The 15,747-nt window shown below is 55.3% G+C and overlaps 1 protein-coding gene across 3 annotated transcripts; it reads right to left on the reverse strand.

The window, feature by feature from the left end:
- Positions 1 to 498: 498 nt before the first annotated feature.
- On the reverse strand, positions 499 to 15,103 carry ATCAY (ATCAY kinesin light chain interacting caytaxin). Of its 3 annotated transcripts, XM_036399457.2 has the most exons (13): positions 14,589 to 15,103; positions 13,502 to 13,629; positions 9,004 to 9,068; positions 8,005 to 8,226; positions 7,322 to 7,507; positions 6,750 to 6,852; positions 5,257 to 5,388; positions 4,784 to 4,870; positions 3,876 to 3,974; positions 3,625 to 3,660; positions 3,459 to 3,494; positions 2,845 to 2,880; positions 499 to 2,591 (listed from the first exon to the last, which is right to left on the reverse strand). In XM_036399457.2, the coding sequence occupies exons 2-13, from the start codon at positions 13,576 to 13,578 to the stop codon at positions 2,582 to 2,584; spliced, it is 1,089 nt and encodes a 362-aa protein (XP_036255350.1). In that variant the 5' UTR covers positions 13,579 to 13,629; positions 14,589 to 15,103; the 3' UTR covers positions 499 to 2,581. The 3 variants fall into 3 exon arrangements, with proteins under 3 accessions (XP_036255350.1, XP_036255352.1, XP_036255351.1); XM_036399459.2 differs by lacking the exon at positions 13,502 to 13,629; XM_036399458.2 differs by lacking the exons at positions 13,502 to 13,629; positions 14,589 to 15,103 and adding an exon at positions 10,299 to 11,692.
- Positions 15,104 to 15,747: the final 644 nt, after the last annotated feature.

A 15,747-nucleotide genomic window follows, 5' to 3' on the forward strand; every position in this document is an offset into this window, starting at 1 on the left:
TGCCCACCTCCATCTCATGAAGGGAAATTGGGGATCTGTCCTTCTCCCAGCTGAAATTCCCTTGCTCTGAAGGAATTACTTGGAAAAAGGTGAAGTTTCATTCTGTATTTTTTCTTTTTTCCTGAAAGTGCAGGCAGAGTGGGTTTGGGGAGGAATGAAACAACCAAAAAGCAAATTCCATCCTGGTGCGGATCCCTCACGAAAGGAGGTTGGGATTCCTGATCTCCCACATCCATCTTTTCCATCCCAGCTGTATTTTTGAACGTTTTTTGATGCACAGACATTTTCCAGAGCTGGATTTTGACCCCATCACTCAACGTTTCATCCGCTTTGTTGTTGAATAATTGCAAACTTCCCTTGCAGTTCCAGCGTGGGGCGGTCACGCTCTCGGCGGAAAGCTGATGAATTTCCCTCTAAATCCATAAAAACAAAGGGAAAAAAAAAAGAAAAGGAAAAAAAAAAAGAAAAGGAAAAAAAACAAAGAAAAGGAAAAAAAAAAAAAAGAAAAGGAAAAAAAAAAGAAAAGGAAAATCAACTTGAAGTGTTCTCAGTGAAATCCCAGCCTCTGGGCCCCACGAGGAGCTTTGAGATTGTTCATGGTGGGAACTGAAATTGGTTTAATCAGCACAGTCTTTCCTTCACCCCTGGGACAGAGGCACAGGGAGGGAATTTGGGGATTCCTGGCTGCTCCTTCTGCCTCCAGACAGAGCTGGGAGCTCAGCACACCAGGGAGGAGTCACCTGGAAGAACCCCGAGCTCCACAAACACCTGAAGGGCTCTTCTTGCCTCGAATTTTGCAGAATTCCTTGTGAAATCCCATTGGTTTTGGTTGGAAAGGACCTTAAATCCCATCCAGTGCCACCCTGCCATGACCCCAGGGCGCTCCAAGCCCCTTCCAGCTTGGAATATTTTGTCAATAACAGGTTTGTAATTATCTTGTTTAGATAGAACGTGGAATTTTATTTTTCTTTTCCATCTTCAGCCTCTGGGTTGGGGCTGTGGGTGCAGAGCTCTGCTTTCCATCCCTGGCTGGAGCGTGTGAGGAGAACGTCTCAAACGAGAATTACGGTTAAAAAGTTATTTTGATGCTTCCTTGAAGGGGACGAAGGGGCTCATCCAGAGTGGTTTTGTTCACTGAAGGGAGGAGAAAAGCAGCTTTGTGTGATCAGAGGAGCCATCCCCACCTCCAGGAGAAATCCTGCTCTGCCGGAATTCTCCTCGAAACGATGAGATGGGCAGGGGATTCTTCATCTGGAGAGTGACAGGGTTGGTGAAGTGAAGGAATGGGCAGGGAATCCTTCATCTGCAGGTGTTTGAGAGGGGTTTTACCTGATCATGGAATCAGGGAGTCCTAAAATGATTTGGAGGGGCCTGAAACCCCATCCAGTGCCGCCCATGGCAGGGACACCTCCCACTGTCCCAGCCCGGCCTTGGGACATTCCAGGGACCCAGCCTGAGGCCGTGCAAGCTGGCTCTGCCTCTGAAATCAGGAATTTCCACAGAATTTTGGCCAGACTGTTGTTCCTTCATTTCTTTCCCTCCCTTTGCTCACAGAATCCTCACGAGTCCAAATCCTGAATCCCCAGAGTCCGAGTCCCACCTGCGCCTGTGGGCCCCAGCGCCAGCCCTGTGCTCTGCGCCCTCCGTGGGGCCATTCCAGGCAGGAATGTGGAATTGTGTGGGTGGAATTTAATGTGCTGGAGGAGCATTTCCCTCCTCAGGGAACCTCCCAGCCCTTCAGCAGCATCAGCAGCGGGTGATTGTCCAGTGGAGACCAAGACAGGGCCTGGAGAATTTCCTTATCCTGGAAAGCTCCCTCTAAACCCCGACCCTTTGGGGTGTGTGCCCTCAGGAGAAGGTTCTGCGGGATCCCTTCAGAGTGCCTCACGCACCTGGATGGGATAAATCAGGGAAAAAAAACAGGAAAAACCATGGAAGGACCATGGGGTTTCCTGCTGGGAATGAGTTCCAGAGGAACAGTGGAAGCTGGCAGTGCTGCCCAGGCCGCGGGCGCTCGGAATCTTCTGGAAGAAACTCGCGGTGGCTGGAAAAAGGAGGGAGAAGCTCTTCCCATTGCCCGTGGTGGCTGTTCTCAGCTTTTGGGGTGTCCTGGAGGAGCCTGGGGGTGCTCCATGCTGGCCAGCAGCGAGTGAAGGGAAGGTTCATGGCTGAAACCAAAATGAATTCTCTTTCTGGGCTGGAGATTCATGGACTGGAGGATGCTCTTGACTTACTCCAAGGATACACAGTGAGTATCTGCGCTGTGCAATGCTCTCCACAGACCATTCCCTAAACACACCAGAACCTGTCCTGTAAAGTGCTGCTCTTGCTTTGTTTTCTGAGGGGGAGTTTGTTTGGTTTTTGTTCTTCTTTTTCTTTTTTCTTATTTTTTTTTTTTAAAAAAAAAGGAAAGCGATTCCCAAGAGGTGGAAGGACTTTGCATCTTGGAGGCAGAGGAGGCAGGCTCCAGGATTTACAGGGCTTGGAAGAAGGTGGTGGCAAGCTCTCGTCCCCAGAGGCCGCTGAGGTGGGTGACTCCAGGCTGCTCCTTCTCTACTCCATTCCTCTGTGCTGCTCCCACTCAGGACATGCTGGGCAGGAAAAAAGAGACAGGAGGCACTGTCAGGCAGCAAACTGAGGTAAAAAATGCGATTATTGCCACAACATCAACAAAAAAGAGGAGTGAGTTTGGGTGAAATGGTTCGCAGAAGTGCGTTGGGGACACTGATGGTGCCAGCCATGGCTTCCATGGGCAGAGGGGACAAAGTGACACCAGGCTCGGGGACCCTGGTCATGGACCACAAATGGCACAGGACGTGTCCCAGCCACACCAAGAGCTCAAACCTGGTCTCCTGATCCTCTGCTGGGGGCACGGGCATGCTGCAAAGAGAGAATAAAAATAAATAAATCTCCAGCACATGAGAAATATCAAATATAAAATATAAAATATAAAAATATAAAATATAAAATAAAAAAATATAAAATATAAAATATAAAATATAAAATATAAAATATAAAATATAAAATATAAAATATAAAATATAAAATATAAAATATAAAATATAAAATAATAAATAATAAATCTCCAGCACAAACCAATCCCCGCCCTCTGCCCTGAGCTCCAGGAATTTTTCAGCCTCATCCAGGGCATCTTTCCCTGCTCCCCCTCAGGAATTAGGATAGGAAGAGAGGCTGTATCTGCTCAGGGCCAGAGCCAGGCCATGTCATCCTGGTGAAGGATTTTATCTTCCAAACCCCTCCAGAATTTCCCTTCCCTACAGTTCCAGCCTTTATCAGCTCCTGAACACTCTGGGAATGGCCTGGTGGGTCCCAGAGGGGCTCCCAAGCTCTGGGGCTGTTCTCATCCCCAAAGACTCTTCAAGGGAAGGAGGAATCAGAGGAATGGGTAAATCAGAGAAAAGGGTAAATCAGAGGGAAGGGTAAATCAGGGTCCTTACCTTTCCCTCTCAGCCATGTCCTGTTTCTCCTCTGCCCTGTAAACACAAATCCCATTGGGAATCCATCCCCCAGTGGGAAGGAGGAGCCCCCAGCGCCTTCCTGGGGTGGTGGATGGGCCTTGGAGAGAGAGGAGCCACTCTCCACCCCTGCCCAAATTCATCTTACCTTTCTTTTCTGGCCTTGATCCTCTCTTCTTCATATCTGCAACAAAGACAAGCCCTCCTTTAGCTGCTGCTGTTCCCTTTTAGCCCCATTTGGTGTTTGCTGAGGGTGGCAGAAGCCCTGAGCCGCCCCATTCTGGGCTCTTCCTTGGCTGGGAGCAGGTTTGCCCAGGCTCTGCCTTCCCAGCCCATGGGTTTGGGCTCAGGAGCCTGAGCTGCCCCTCCCCGGAGCCCCAGGGTCCCTCTGGCACTCACTGCAGGACACACTCTGGGATCTGCACGTGCTCCATGGGGATGAGCTGCTCCAGCTCCTCCAGGCTGTGCACGTACTGGATCTTATTGATGAACTTCACACTGGCAGGGAGAGACACAGAGAGAGAGGCAGTGCCACCCCAGGGGCTCCAAAAACACCTCTGGAGGTGTCACTGCAGGGATCTGAGGGGGGCAGGACAAGGGGCAGCTTCAGCCTGGTCAGCCCTGGCTAAGGGTGAGCTTAAAATCTGATTTGTGGGATTAAACCCCAGGGAAGGGCTGGGGCTGGGCCAGGGGAGTGGGACGGAGATCAGGGAAAGGTTCAGGAGATCAGGGAGAGGTTCTGGGATTTGGGATGGAGATCGGGGAAAGCTTCAGGGATGGAGATCAGGGAAAGGTTCAGGGGTCTGGGATGCAGTTTGGGGAAATCTTCAGGGATGGAGATCAGGGAAAGGTTCTGGGATTTCAGATGGAGATCAGGGAAAGGTTCAGGGCATCCCAGGAAAGGCTCAGGGGTTTGGGATGGAGATCAGGGAAAGGTTCTGGGGTTTGGGATGGAGATCAGGGAAAGGTTCAGGGGGTTTGGGATGGAGATCAGGGAAAGGTTCCGGGGTTTGGGATGGAGATCAGGGAAAGGTTCTGGGGTTTGGGATGGAGATCAGGGAAAGGTTCTTCCCCCTGAGGGCGCTGGGCACTGAATTCCCCAGGGAATGGTCCCATCCCAGCCCTGCCAGAGCTCCAGGAGCCCTTGGGCCCCACTCTGGGACAGGCTGGGGTGGTTGGGGTGCCTGTGCAGGGCCAGGGGCTGGGCTGGATGATCCCTGTGGATCCCTCAAACTGAGGATGTTCCATCACTCCGTGATTCCAAACTCCCACCCCAAAGCTGCTGAGCCTGGGGCTGCTGTGCTCACCTGATGAAGGGTCTGGAGATGGCCAGGACAGTCCTGATGAACCACGAGGGGTGCACGATGATCAGGGCCTTGAGGTTCTTCCTCAGCCTGGGGACAAGGCAGGGGACACAGTCACATTCCAAGGACATTCCCTCAACTGCCCTGGGCTGTGCTGGGCTCCAGCAGGGGCTGCCCAGCCTCAGCTGGGTCTGTCCAGGTGGAGCTACCCCTTGGGAAGCTCAGCAGGGTGTGGAGCACTGCTCTGCTCTGCTCTCTGGAAATGTCATTATTGATCAAAACATTCCTGGACAGGGCCTGGAGCAGCCTGGGGCGGTGGAAGGTGTCCCTGCCCGGGGGGAGTGCAATGAGGGGATTTCTGAGGTCCATTCCAGCACCTGGCAGGTGTGAGGGACGTAGGACTGGCTCAGGCTCATTCCTGTGGAAGAACAGCCTCTGATTTCCCTTTGGAGAGGCCCCAGCAGCAGGGTTCTCACCTTCTGTCGATCATCTGGTAGCACTTCTTGAGCCAGCCCAGGCCTGGCATCCTCCGGCGCGGCGTGGCCCCGTTCAGGTACACGATCATGTAATCCTCAGCCACCAGCAGCTCCAGGCTGCTGATCACATACCTGCCAGGGGGGCCAAAAGGAACCCGAGTCAGACTCCAAAAACATCCTTCAAGTGCCCTGTGCCACCCTGGAACGGCTCCAGAGCCTCTCCCTGCAGGGCTGGGAACAGCTTTGGTCTCCAGGGGCGCCCCTCAGGGGTGCCCTGCCCAGCAGGGATTGTCCCAGCCTGGGCACAGCGAGCCCATCCTGGCCATAATTCACTGCAATGTGTGACTGCTTGGCCTTGCTGGACTCGGAACTGGGGCCAGTGTCCCACCAGTGTCCCAGCACTGTCCCAGTGGTGTCCCAGTGGTGTCCCAGCACTGTCCCAGCAGTGTCCCAGTGGTGTCCCACCAGTATCCCAGCAGTGTCCCACCAGTGTCCCACCAGTATCCCAGCACTGTCCCAGCACTGTCCCAGCACTGTCCCAGCACTGTCCCACCAGTGTCCCAGCACTGTCCCACCAGTGTCCCACCAGTATCCCAGCACTGTCCCACCAGTATCCCAGCAGTGTCCCATCAGTGTCCCAGCACTGTCCCACCAGTGTCCCACCAGTATCCCAGCAGTGTCCCACCAGTATCCCAGCACTGTCCCACCAATATCCCAGCACTGTCCCAGCACTGTCCCACCAGTGTCCCACCAGTATCCCAGCAGTGTCCCAGCACTGTCCCAGCAGTGTCCCAGCACTGTCCCAGCAGCCCCTGGCAGGGCTGGGCTTGCCTCCAGCCTGCTCCCAGCTGTGGTTCCAGGGAGTTGTGTGCTTTCCTCTGGAAACCCAGGGCACCACTGGGAATATTTCTGTGTCTGCTCTGGGGTGCCCTGACCCCCAGGGCAGCGCTGGCTCTGACCCTCGTCCATGGAGAAAGTTTCCCAGATTTCAAGTTATAACCCACAAAAGTGTGCAAGGGATTACAGAGAGCAGTGTGGGTGTGTCACTGGGTGAGAAATTGAGGTTTGGGGGTTTTTAGTATGGATGGAAGCAAGATGGAGGGCACAGGGTGTCATCCTGGGCTTCTTCTTCCTGATTCTTCTTCCTTCTTCTCCATGGGTTTGGGTGGCATTTTGTGATTGGGCAGGAAAGTCCCCATTGCAGCTCTTTGGGATCAGTTATTGGGTTAAAAGGGAAAATAACCCAGGTGTCAGCTCTTAATTGGACAGTTTAGTCTTAAAAGCCCTTGGAACAAGAGATTGTGGCCATTTTGTGCCTTCTAATGAAAAGCTCTGAACTCACAGCAGTGACGCTGTTTTGCTGATAAGAAATAACAAACACCCGAGCCCAAACTCGAATTACTGTCCCAAGCTCCTTCAATCCAGACCCAGAGAAACGCACAGCCGGCACCCCCAGCGTTCCCCCGGCCCGCTGTCCCTGCCAGGGCACTCACAGGAAGAGGTTTTCCATGATGTAGTGATAATCTGCCAGGTTGCTGTCGGGGAGGTAGCAGGCAGCGAAGACGATGATGGCGTTGAGACCTTCTCCGTAGTATCCTGCCCAAAAACCACAAAAGTGACACTGTCCAGGGAAAAACGGGACAGCTGAGGGGGAAAACAGCACTGAAATTTGGCACTGGGGTGGGTTTTGTGTCTCTGCTCAGCTCCAGGTGAGCGTTTCTCTCTTCACACCCCTTCCACTGTGAGATTTCCTCCTGGGCTTGGTTATAGTGTGGGTTTGGGGTTCAGAGAAGGGATTTTGGGTTTTTAAAGCTGGGCTGTTCCTTGACTTTGCTTGGATTTTGGAAACAAACCTGACTGCTCATGTGTGGACCCTTGGAGCACCCCAGGGACTGGCACAGTCCCTCCAGATGATAATTCTACAATCACTTTAAAACATTTTAAGCACCATCTGAGCACTTCCACGCTCCTCTACCAAAAAACCCAAAGATTTTCCCCCCTAAACAGCATCCAGCCAGCCCTGGCGTCCCCTCGGAGGGACAGAGCCACCAGGGGTTGGGCTCACCTCCGTGTGTCACCACCCTCATGTAGGGTTTGATCATCTGCAGGTCGATCCTGTGCTCCTGCTCGCCGATGATGACGGTTCTCCAGAGGCGCCCGTTGGTGGCACTGCCATCCTCGGTGCCCCCGTCCCCAAACAGGTCTGCGCTGTCCCCGGGCATGTTCTTGGCCGTGGCCACGGGGGTGTCGTCTGGGAAAGGCACAAAGAGTTCTTGCCTCGAGGAGAAGTTGGGAAGAGCTTTGGGAGCACCAGTTCCCAATGGAGTTCCCAAAAAAATTCACTTCCGTATCAGCCTAGGACACTCAGGGACGATGCTCTGATGGGGTTTCACCTCCAGCCTTGATCTGGGCCAATTTATTCCTGATTTTTATTTTTGGGCCAATTTATTAATAATTTTTATTTTATTTAATGATGAATATATTCATAATTTTATTTTACTAACACATAGTTGTAATAACTTTGAAAAACGGAGTTGTGTAAATTTGCCAAACCATTCAGAAAAGGGTACGATCCTACAGGTTTTAATCTTTCCCTGCTGCCCAAATATTACAGAAATCACTTTAAAATCTCCCTCTGCTTATCAGTCCTCAGCTGCTGCTGGTGAACTGTGTCAAAAAATCTTTAAAATGAAGCTAAAAACGACCACCCCAAGCCCTGGAAGTGCTCACCCAGAGCCACCCTTTTACCTTCCCATTCCAGCTCGTTCCCGTTGCCCAGGAACTCGAGGGAATCTGTCTCATCAGGAGTTTCAATGTCATCCACATTGATGTCCAGGTCATCCGGGGTGTCCAGGAAGTCGTCAGAGAGGATGGAGCCCTCGCTCTGGTCCAGGGAAATGTTGATTTCAGGTGCAACCAGGGTCTTCCTCTTCCGATGGGCCCCGTTGAAGTTCAAAGTGTTGGGGGGAGCTGGAGTTCAAAGGAAAATCAAACTGACAGGGTGTGTGTGGTTTGGGCAGTGTTGTGTGATCTCACAAGGGAAAAAAAGCTTAGATTTGGGGTTTTAGTGTACAGTAATATATAGAAGCCAAGGCAGAAGATTTTGGGTAGGTTAATTGTCTGGTTTACACCTTCTTCTTCCTTTTTCTTCAGTTTTCTCTAATTAGGTAAAAGACGTCCATGTTGTGGGTTTTGAGTAATCATAATAGAGTTAGGAGCATAAATAATACAGATATCAACTGTTTATCAAAGAATTAAGACTTAAATAGCCTTGGACAAACAGCATTTTAGCTCACTTTCTCAACTCCTTAGAGAGAGCTCACATCTCGTGAGTTTGTAATAAATAAAGGTAATATTGAAGCCTCACTCTGGAGTGAGACTTTCAAAAATGTCTCCTGAGTTTTATTCCCCCCTGACCTTAGAACAAGAAAGAGCCTGGCATTCCAACGCGTGGTGCTGCTCCTGGGGGCACAGAGCAGGGCATCCTCATGGACAATTCCTGCTGGAGCACGGACCTGGAGCCCTCAGGGGGGTGGGTCCCACTGGGAGGCACTGGGCTGGGAGTGCCCGCACCCCTGAGATCCCACTTGCCTCCCCCAGCTCCTCAGGGGAGATGAACAACTTCAAACCCCTGCTGGTGTCCTCTCCCCGCATGAGGATTTTATTTTAAATTGTTTTTTTTATGGAGAACCCAAGGTTTTCTCCCTGCCTGGCAGCTCCTCTGGGCTTGCAGAAGTTGGTACTTACAGGACGTGGTCTCGTCTTCCGTGGGGCTTCCCAGGGACTCCATCCCCGTCTCTTCTGGGAGAGGCCTGCAGGACAGGAGGGGCAAAAACACAGCAGAGAGCGGGGGAAATGAGGGGGAAATCCTCCTGAGGGGATGGAGGCAGCAGGGAAAAAACCCAACCCAGCCGTGCTCTGCCCTTTCCCTTTTCTCAGCCTGAGGGATTCCCGAGGGGGATTTGCCCAGGAGCAGCCCCGGGTCTGGGCTTCCCTCCTGGCTGCTCTGCAGTCCCCACTAACCTCCAGACTACCCCAAGGGATGGAAAACCCAGCCAGGGAACAAATCCTGACCCCAGATGGCCTCGGCAGCATTCTCCTCTGGATTGTGCTCATTTTTACTCTGTAGGAGCTCTGAGGGGCAGTGCCAGGCCCTGGGGCTCCTCATTAGGGTGCCCCCTAATTAGGGCACCCAGGGCTTTATCCCCATTCCCTGGCAGGGCTCTGGGGAGGATGAGGATGAGGATGGGGATGATGATGAGGATGAGGATGAGGATGGGGATGAGGATGAGGATGAGGATGAGGATGGGGATGATGATGAGAATGAGGATGGGGATGGGGATGATGAGGATGAGGATGAGGATGGGGATGAGGAGGATGAGGATGGGGATGGGGATGATGATGAGGATGAGGAGGATGAGGATGAGGATGAGGATGAGGATGGGGATGAGGATGAGGATGGGGATGAGGATGGGGATGGGGATGGGGATGATGAGGATGAGGATGAGGATGGGGATGAGGATGAGGATGGGGATGGGGATGATGAGGATGAGGATGAGGATGAGGATGAGGAGGATGAGGATGAGCAGAGTCGCTGTCCAGCAGCCCGATGGCCCCGGCACACCGGAAGGGAGGGAGGTGACAGCGGGGACAGGATCCAGCCCAGCTCTGCCCCGCTCCTCTCCCCCTCCTGGTGCTGCCATGGCACCGGGGCCACCAGCCCAATTAAACCCTATAAATATGTAGATTAAGGGATAATCCTCCTCGGCCGGTCACTGCATATTCACGAGGGCTGAGCACCCGATCAAAGGCACGTGCAGGGCACCCTCCGGAGCGGGAGGAAAAACCCCCGAGCCCCCTCCAGCTCCCCCTGCCCCGTGCCCAGCCGGGCCTGGCGCGGTTTGTGCCGGGAGCTGGCGCCTGGCACGGTTTGGTGACACAGCATCCAGCTGGGGAGGGAAGGGAGGGGAGGCAGCTGAGTACGTGCTGCTCGCACCGAGCTCCAGCTCAGGCGGGCGGAGGGGAGGAAAAGCCCCGCTCACCTTCCCCGAGGCTGCTGCGGGGCGATCGCCGCCTCCTCCCGCGGGTCCTCCTGCCTCCAGCACCCCCAGAACAAATTCGGGGGGCGCAGCTCTGCCGAGAGCCGGGGCTCAGTGCCCGGGCCCGCAGGGACCGAGCGGGACGGCGGGATGAGGGAGGGATGAGGGGCGGGATGCAGGGATGGATCCGGGAATGGATGCAGGGATGGATCCGGGAATGGATGCAGGAATAGATGCAGGAGGGTTGCAGGAATTGATGCAGGAATGGATGCAGGAGGGATGCAGGAATAGTTCCAGGAATGGATGCAGGGATAGAAGGAGGGATGCAGGAATGGATCCAGGAATGGATGCAGCGATGGATGCAGCAATGGGTGCAGGAATAGATGCAAGAACGGATGTAGGAACGGATGCAAGAATGGATTCAGTGATGGACGCAGGGACGGACGCAGGGACGGACGCAGGAGTGAGCATGCTCCCGCTCCGCGCCGCCCGCGCCTCGGTTACGGCATCGCCGCCCCGGGCCGGCCGAGCCGGGCCGGGATCAGAGCCCGGGCGGCGGCGGCAGCCCCGAGGATCCGCCCGCTCCGTTCCCGGCTCCTCCTGGGCCGGGCCGGAGCTGCTGCCGCGGTTCGGCTTCCCAGGAAATGCTGGGAATGTCGGCCCGGGCCCTCAGGGAGCACCTGGGTTCTGTTTTTTCTGCTTTCCCGGCCCAGATCTCTGTCTAGGATGTGGCTTTTCCTTTTTTTGTTCTTTTTATTTTTTTTTTCGGGGCGAGATTGGCTAATGGCAGGCAGGCAAAAATAGCTCTGCAGCAAATCAGCTGCTGGAGAGCGGCTGTCCCACATGCAGCAGCTCCTGCCCTATTATTCCGATGCTTCCAGCGGGGAAGCGGCTGGAAAAGGACAATTTATTTATTTTTATTGCCAGTAGAACCCAGCTGGCTTTCCCTGGTTTGCCTGGGGGCTGTCTGGGCTCTGTCTCGCATCGTTCCTGCTCGAATCCCTCCGGAGGAGGCTCCTCCCAGGGTTCCAGCCTCATCTTCCCCTCTGCCTCTTCCCGGGGTTCATGCCCAGGGTGTTTTCCCGGGTTTGGGGGTGCTGGGAGCTTTCCAGGAGGAATTTCCCTGGGAGGCTGGGCCTGGAGTTTGCTGCTGCATGGGCAGGGTGGGACAGAGCTCCCAGGTGATGCCTGGGCTGCTGCCGAGGTGCCCCAGAGCCAGACCAGCTTCATCCCGGATTTTCCAGGGAGCTCTGGGACGATCTTTTCCTTCCTACACCTTGATTTCCTGTCTCTATTCTCTGAGCAGCCTGGTCTGCTGGGAGGAATCCCCAGCTTTGGGAGGGAGATGAGTTTTGAGGCCGCTTCCAACCCAAACCATTCCACCATTCCCATCCCTGTCCATCCATCCATCCATCCATCATCCATCCATCCATCCATCCATCCATCCATCCATCCATCCATCCATCCATCATCCATCCATCCATCCCTCCATCCATCCATCCATCCATCCATCCATCCATCCATCCATCATCCATCCATCCATCCATCCATCCATCCATCATCCATCCATCCATCCATCCATGCATCCATCCATCCATCCATCCATCCATCCATCCATCCATCCATCCATCATCCATCCATCATCCATCATCCATCCATCCATCCATCCATCATCCATCCCTCCATCCCTGTCCATCCATCCATCCATCCATCCATCATCCATCCATCCATCCATCCATCCATCCATCCATCCATCCATCCATCCATCCATCCATCATCCATCCATCATCCATCCATCCATCATCCATCCATCATCCATCCATCCATCCATCCATCCATCCATCCATCCATCCATCCATCCATCCTCCATCCATCCATCCATCCATCCATCATCCATCCCTCCATCCCTGTCCATCCATCCATCCATCCATCCATCCATCCATCATCCATCCATCCATCATCCATCCATCCATCCAGCCCTCCCTCCCTCCCTCCCTCCATCCCTCCCTTCCTCCCTCCCTTTCTTTCCCACACTTCTCTCTCCTTTCACTCCATTAAAGACCCGGGGCTGGCAGGGATCCAGCAGCTCTGCTCTCAGAGGGAATTTTATCCACTCTGGGGCAGCCAGGGCTGGGAAGGAGGAAAGGACAAACCCCGTCCTGTGGGATGCAGCACAGAGGGGCTCACAGGGGATGCAGCTGGAGCTGCCAGGAACAGAGCCAGGCTCATCCCGGGGGAACAGGAGCCCCTTTCTCTGTGCCTGGCAATGCTGGGGCCCTGTGCCTACAGCTGCAGGGGCTGGGCCAGCCCTGAGAGCCCCCAGCCACCTGCAGCTGCACCAGGGGCTCCGGGAGGCTCCACAGCCAGATCCCAGAATGGGCAGCATTGGAAGGGAGCTGAGAAATCCCCCCAGAGCCACCCCTGCTGCCCAGGCAGGGCCACCTGGAGCAGGGGAATCCACACCCGGTGGGTTTGGGATGTCCCTGGAGCAGGGGAATCCACACCCAGTGGGTTTGGGATGTCCCTGGAGCAGGGGAATCCACACCCAGTGGGTTTGGGATGTCCCTGGGATGTCCCTGGAGCAGGGAGAATCCACACCCGGTGGGTTTGGGATGTCTCTGGAATGTCCCCAGAGAGGGAGAATCCAGGCCCTGCTCCGGGCAGCCTGGGAATGGGAACGAGCTGGGAATGGGGGTGGGAATGTGCTGGGGATTCAGAGCACTTGGGGGTGGGTTTGGCACCCCTGTGCAGCTGCTGAAGTGGATCTGAAGGTGGAAGGTGCCACTTTGGCACCTCCTGTCAGCCCCACAGGGCTGGCACCCATTGGGATGCCAGGATCCTGGCACAGCAGCACTGCTCTGTTTGGGATTCTGCTGGATTCAGAGCTTGGGAAGGAGTCCACAGATCCATAAATCCACTCCCACGTGCATCCATCCACCCTCTGTGGATCTCTCTATGCATCCCAATCTCCCTGTGCTGCACACCCAGCTCCTTTCCCTCCTCCCCGTGCCCACACAGGGCTGCCAAAAACATCCCCAAATTTCTGATGCACTCAGAGCAGCTCCAGAAATTCTGAGCCCCTGTTGGAGTTCAGGCTCCTGTTGCCTCTGAGGCCTGGGCATGGACCCTCCCACTCTGATGGTTTCTCACAGGGGAAAAAAAAAATTAAAATTCTCCTGGTTTTTTTTTTTGGGGGGGGAACACACCTGGGGAAGTCCTCGTCCTGCCACTCCTCCTTCACATCCACGTTCTCCATCCTCAGCGTGGCCTCCGTGGTGCCCATGGCTGCCAGGGAGGGGCTGGAGCCAGCAGATGCCCCCGGGAAGGGCTCAGGCTGCAGAGGGGAGGCAGAGGGGTTGGCATGGAGCACCCACGCACCTTGGAACGCGGGGTGAGAGGGGGATTGCTCGGGAAAGGCAGAAATTCTGGATTCTGGACACGTTTTGGGCCGGAAGGAGGAGGTGAGGCTCAGAGCGTGGATCTGTTGGGGCCCCAGCTGCTCTCCCTGACACCCACAGGTTTTGCCCTTCTTGCCTCTCCTCCAGCACCAATCTGCTCATCAACCCCTCCGTGCTGAGGAAGAGGAGGCTGGGAGGGGAGGGCAGGGTGAGCTGCCCCGGGGCATTCCCAGATTGGCATTCCTGGATTGGCATTCCCAGATTGGCATTCCAGACTGGCATTCCCGGGATTGGCATTCCCAGATTGGCATCCCAGGACTGGCATTCCCATATTGGCATTCCCAGATTGGCATCCCTGGGATTGTTATTCCTAGATTGGCATTCCCAGATTGACATTCCAGACTGGCATTCCCAGATTGCCATTCCCAGGATTGGCATTCCCAGATTGGCATTCCAGATTGCCATTCCCGGTGCTGGCATTCCCAGATCAGCATTCCCAGGATTGGCATTCCCAGATCAGCATTCCCAGGACTGGCATTCCAGGTTGGCATTCCCAGATCAGCATTCCCAGGACTGGCATTCCAGGATTGGCATTCCCGGCTATCCCAGCGAGCCCCTGGCCCGGTCTGGCTCCATCCCTGCCTCTCCCTACCCCAGACACCTCCAGGCTCTGGAAAATCCCGGCTTCCCCCCCCTCGCCGCCGGCAGCTGCTCCGTGCCAGCCCCGCGGGCATCATGGAGGGACGGAGGGAGCAGGGAGGGAGAAGGGAAGGAGAAGGGAAGGAGAAGGGAAGGAGAAGGGAAGGAGAAGGGAAGGAGAAGGGAAGAAGGGAAGGAGAAGGGAAGGAGAAACCCCGGCTGGAGGCGGCTGCCGCAGCATCCACCCCGTACTCACCGCTGCCGCTGCTCAGAGGGGAACAAAGGCGAGCCCGAGCCTTCCTCCCTGCCAGCTCGGCATTCCTCCTCCTCCTCCTCCCGCTGGATGCGGCTCAGCAGGTGCAGCCCCCGGATGGCGCCGGGGATGAGGAGGATGAGGATGGAGGAGCCTGGGGATGCATTTAGGTCGGCGCTGCCCGCAGCAGGCGCTGCTCTGCGGTTCGGCTCGGCTGAGGGACGGGCTCAGGGCGTCATTTGTGCTCCTCCATGGCTGCTGCTGCTCCCTTGGCCGCCTCCTTCCCTCCCCGCCGCGGGATCTCCTGATGGTGTTTGGGATTCGGTGATGGTTTCTGGGATTCGGTGATGGTTTTTGAGATTCGGTGATGGTTTTTGAAATTCGGTGATGGTTTCTGGGATTCGGTGATGGTTTTTGAGATTCGGTGATGGTTTCTGGGATTCGGTGATGGTTTTCCGCCCGCAGCTGGCGGAGCCTGCGCTCCCCTACATCAGTGAATTAATTCCCTGCTTTAGTGCGGGAGGGGGCCCTGCAGGAGGGGAGGGGCAGGACAGGAGCCCTCCCCGTGCCAGCGCTGCCCCAATTGGCTGCCAGGCTCCAAATCCGTGCCCGGCTGGGCGGGTGGAGCTGCCAGGGCTGGGCACAGCCTCTGCTCCACGGGGGTGCCAGGAGGGCACCGAGGGGTCCGGGGGCATCGCTCCCTGAAAGTGAAAAGTGCCCTGGGATGCGGGGTTTGGGTGCATCATTCCCTGAGAAAAGTGCCCTGGGATGCGGGGTTTGGGATTTGCGTGTATCATTCCCTAAGAAAGGGAAAGGTGCTGTGGGATTTGGGTGCTGGGATTTGGGTGCATCATTCCCTGCCGTAGCTCTATCCCTTCCATGGATCCCTCCCTTCCATGGCTCCATCCCTGCCGTAGCTCCATCCCTGTGGATCCCTGCCTTCCATGGATTCCTGCCTTCCATGGATCCCTGCCTTCCATGGCTCCATCCCTGTGGATCCCTGCCTTCCATGGATCCTTCCCTGCCACGGATCCCTCCCAGCCGCGGGCGATGCACATCTCGGACCTGCAGAGGTCCCCGCGCACCAGGAGATGGAGGCAGGGAAAGAATTCCCGCGGGATTTCTCCAAGGGGAAAGAGCAGGAATTGCGAATTCACCCAAA

Source organism: Molothrus ater, chromosome 26, assembly GCF_012460135.2.
Source record: "Molothrus ater isolate BHLD 08-10-18 breed brown headed cowbird chromosome 26, BPBGC_Mater_1.1, whole genome shotgun sequence".
NCBI lineage: Eukaryota > Metazoa > Chordata > Aves > Passeriformes > Icteridae > Molothrus > Molothrus ater.

Excerpts from the sequence above, each read along its gene's own strand:
- ATCAY (XM_036399457.2), bottom strand. The coding sequence starts at position 13,578 with ATGGGCACCACGGAGGCCACGCTGAGGATGGAGAACGTGGATGTGAAG. Across the intron at positions 4,871-5,256 it reads TACCAGATGATCGACAGAAG|GCTGAGGAAGAACCTCAAGG; the intron begins GTGAGAACCCTG and ends CCTTGTCCCCAG. Across the intron at positions 3,975-4,783 it reads ATCTCCAGACCCTTCATCAG|TGTGAAGTTCATCAATAAGA; the intron begins GTGAGCACAGCA and ends TCTCCCTGCCAG.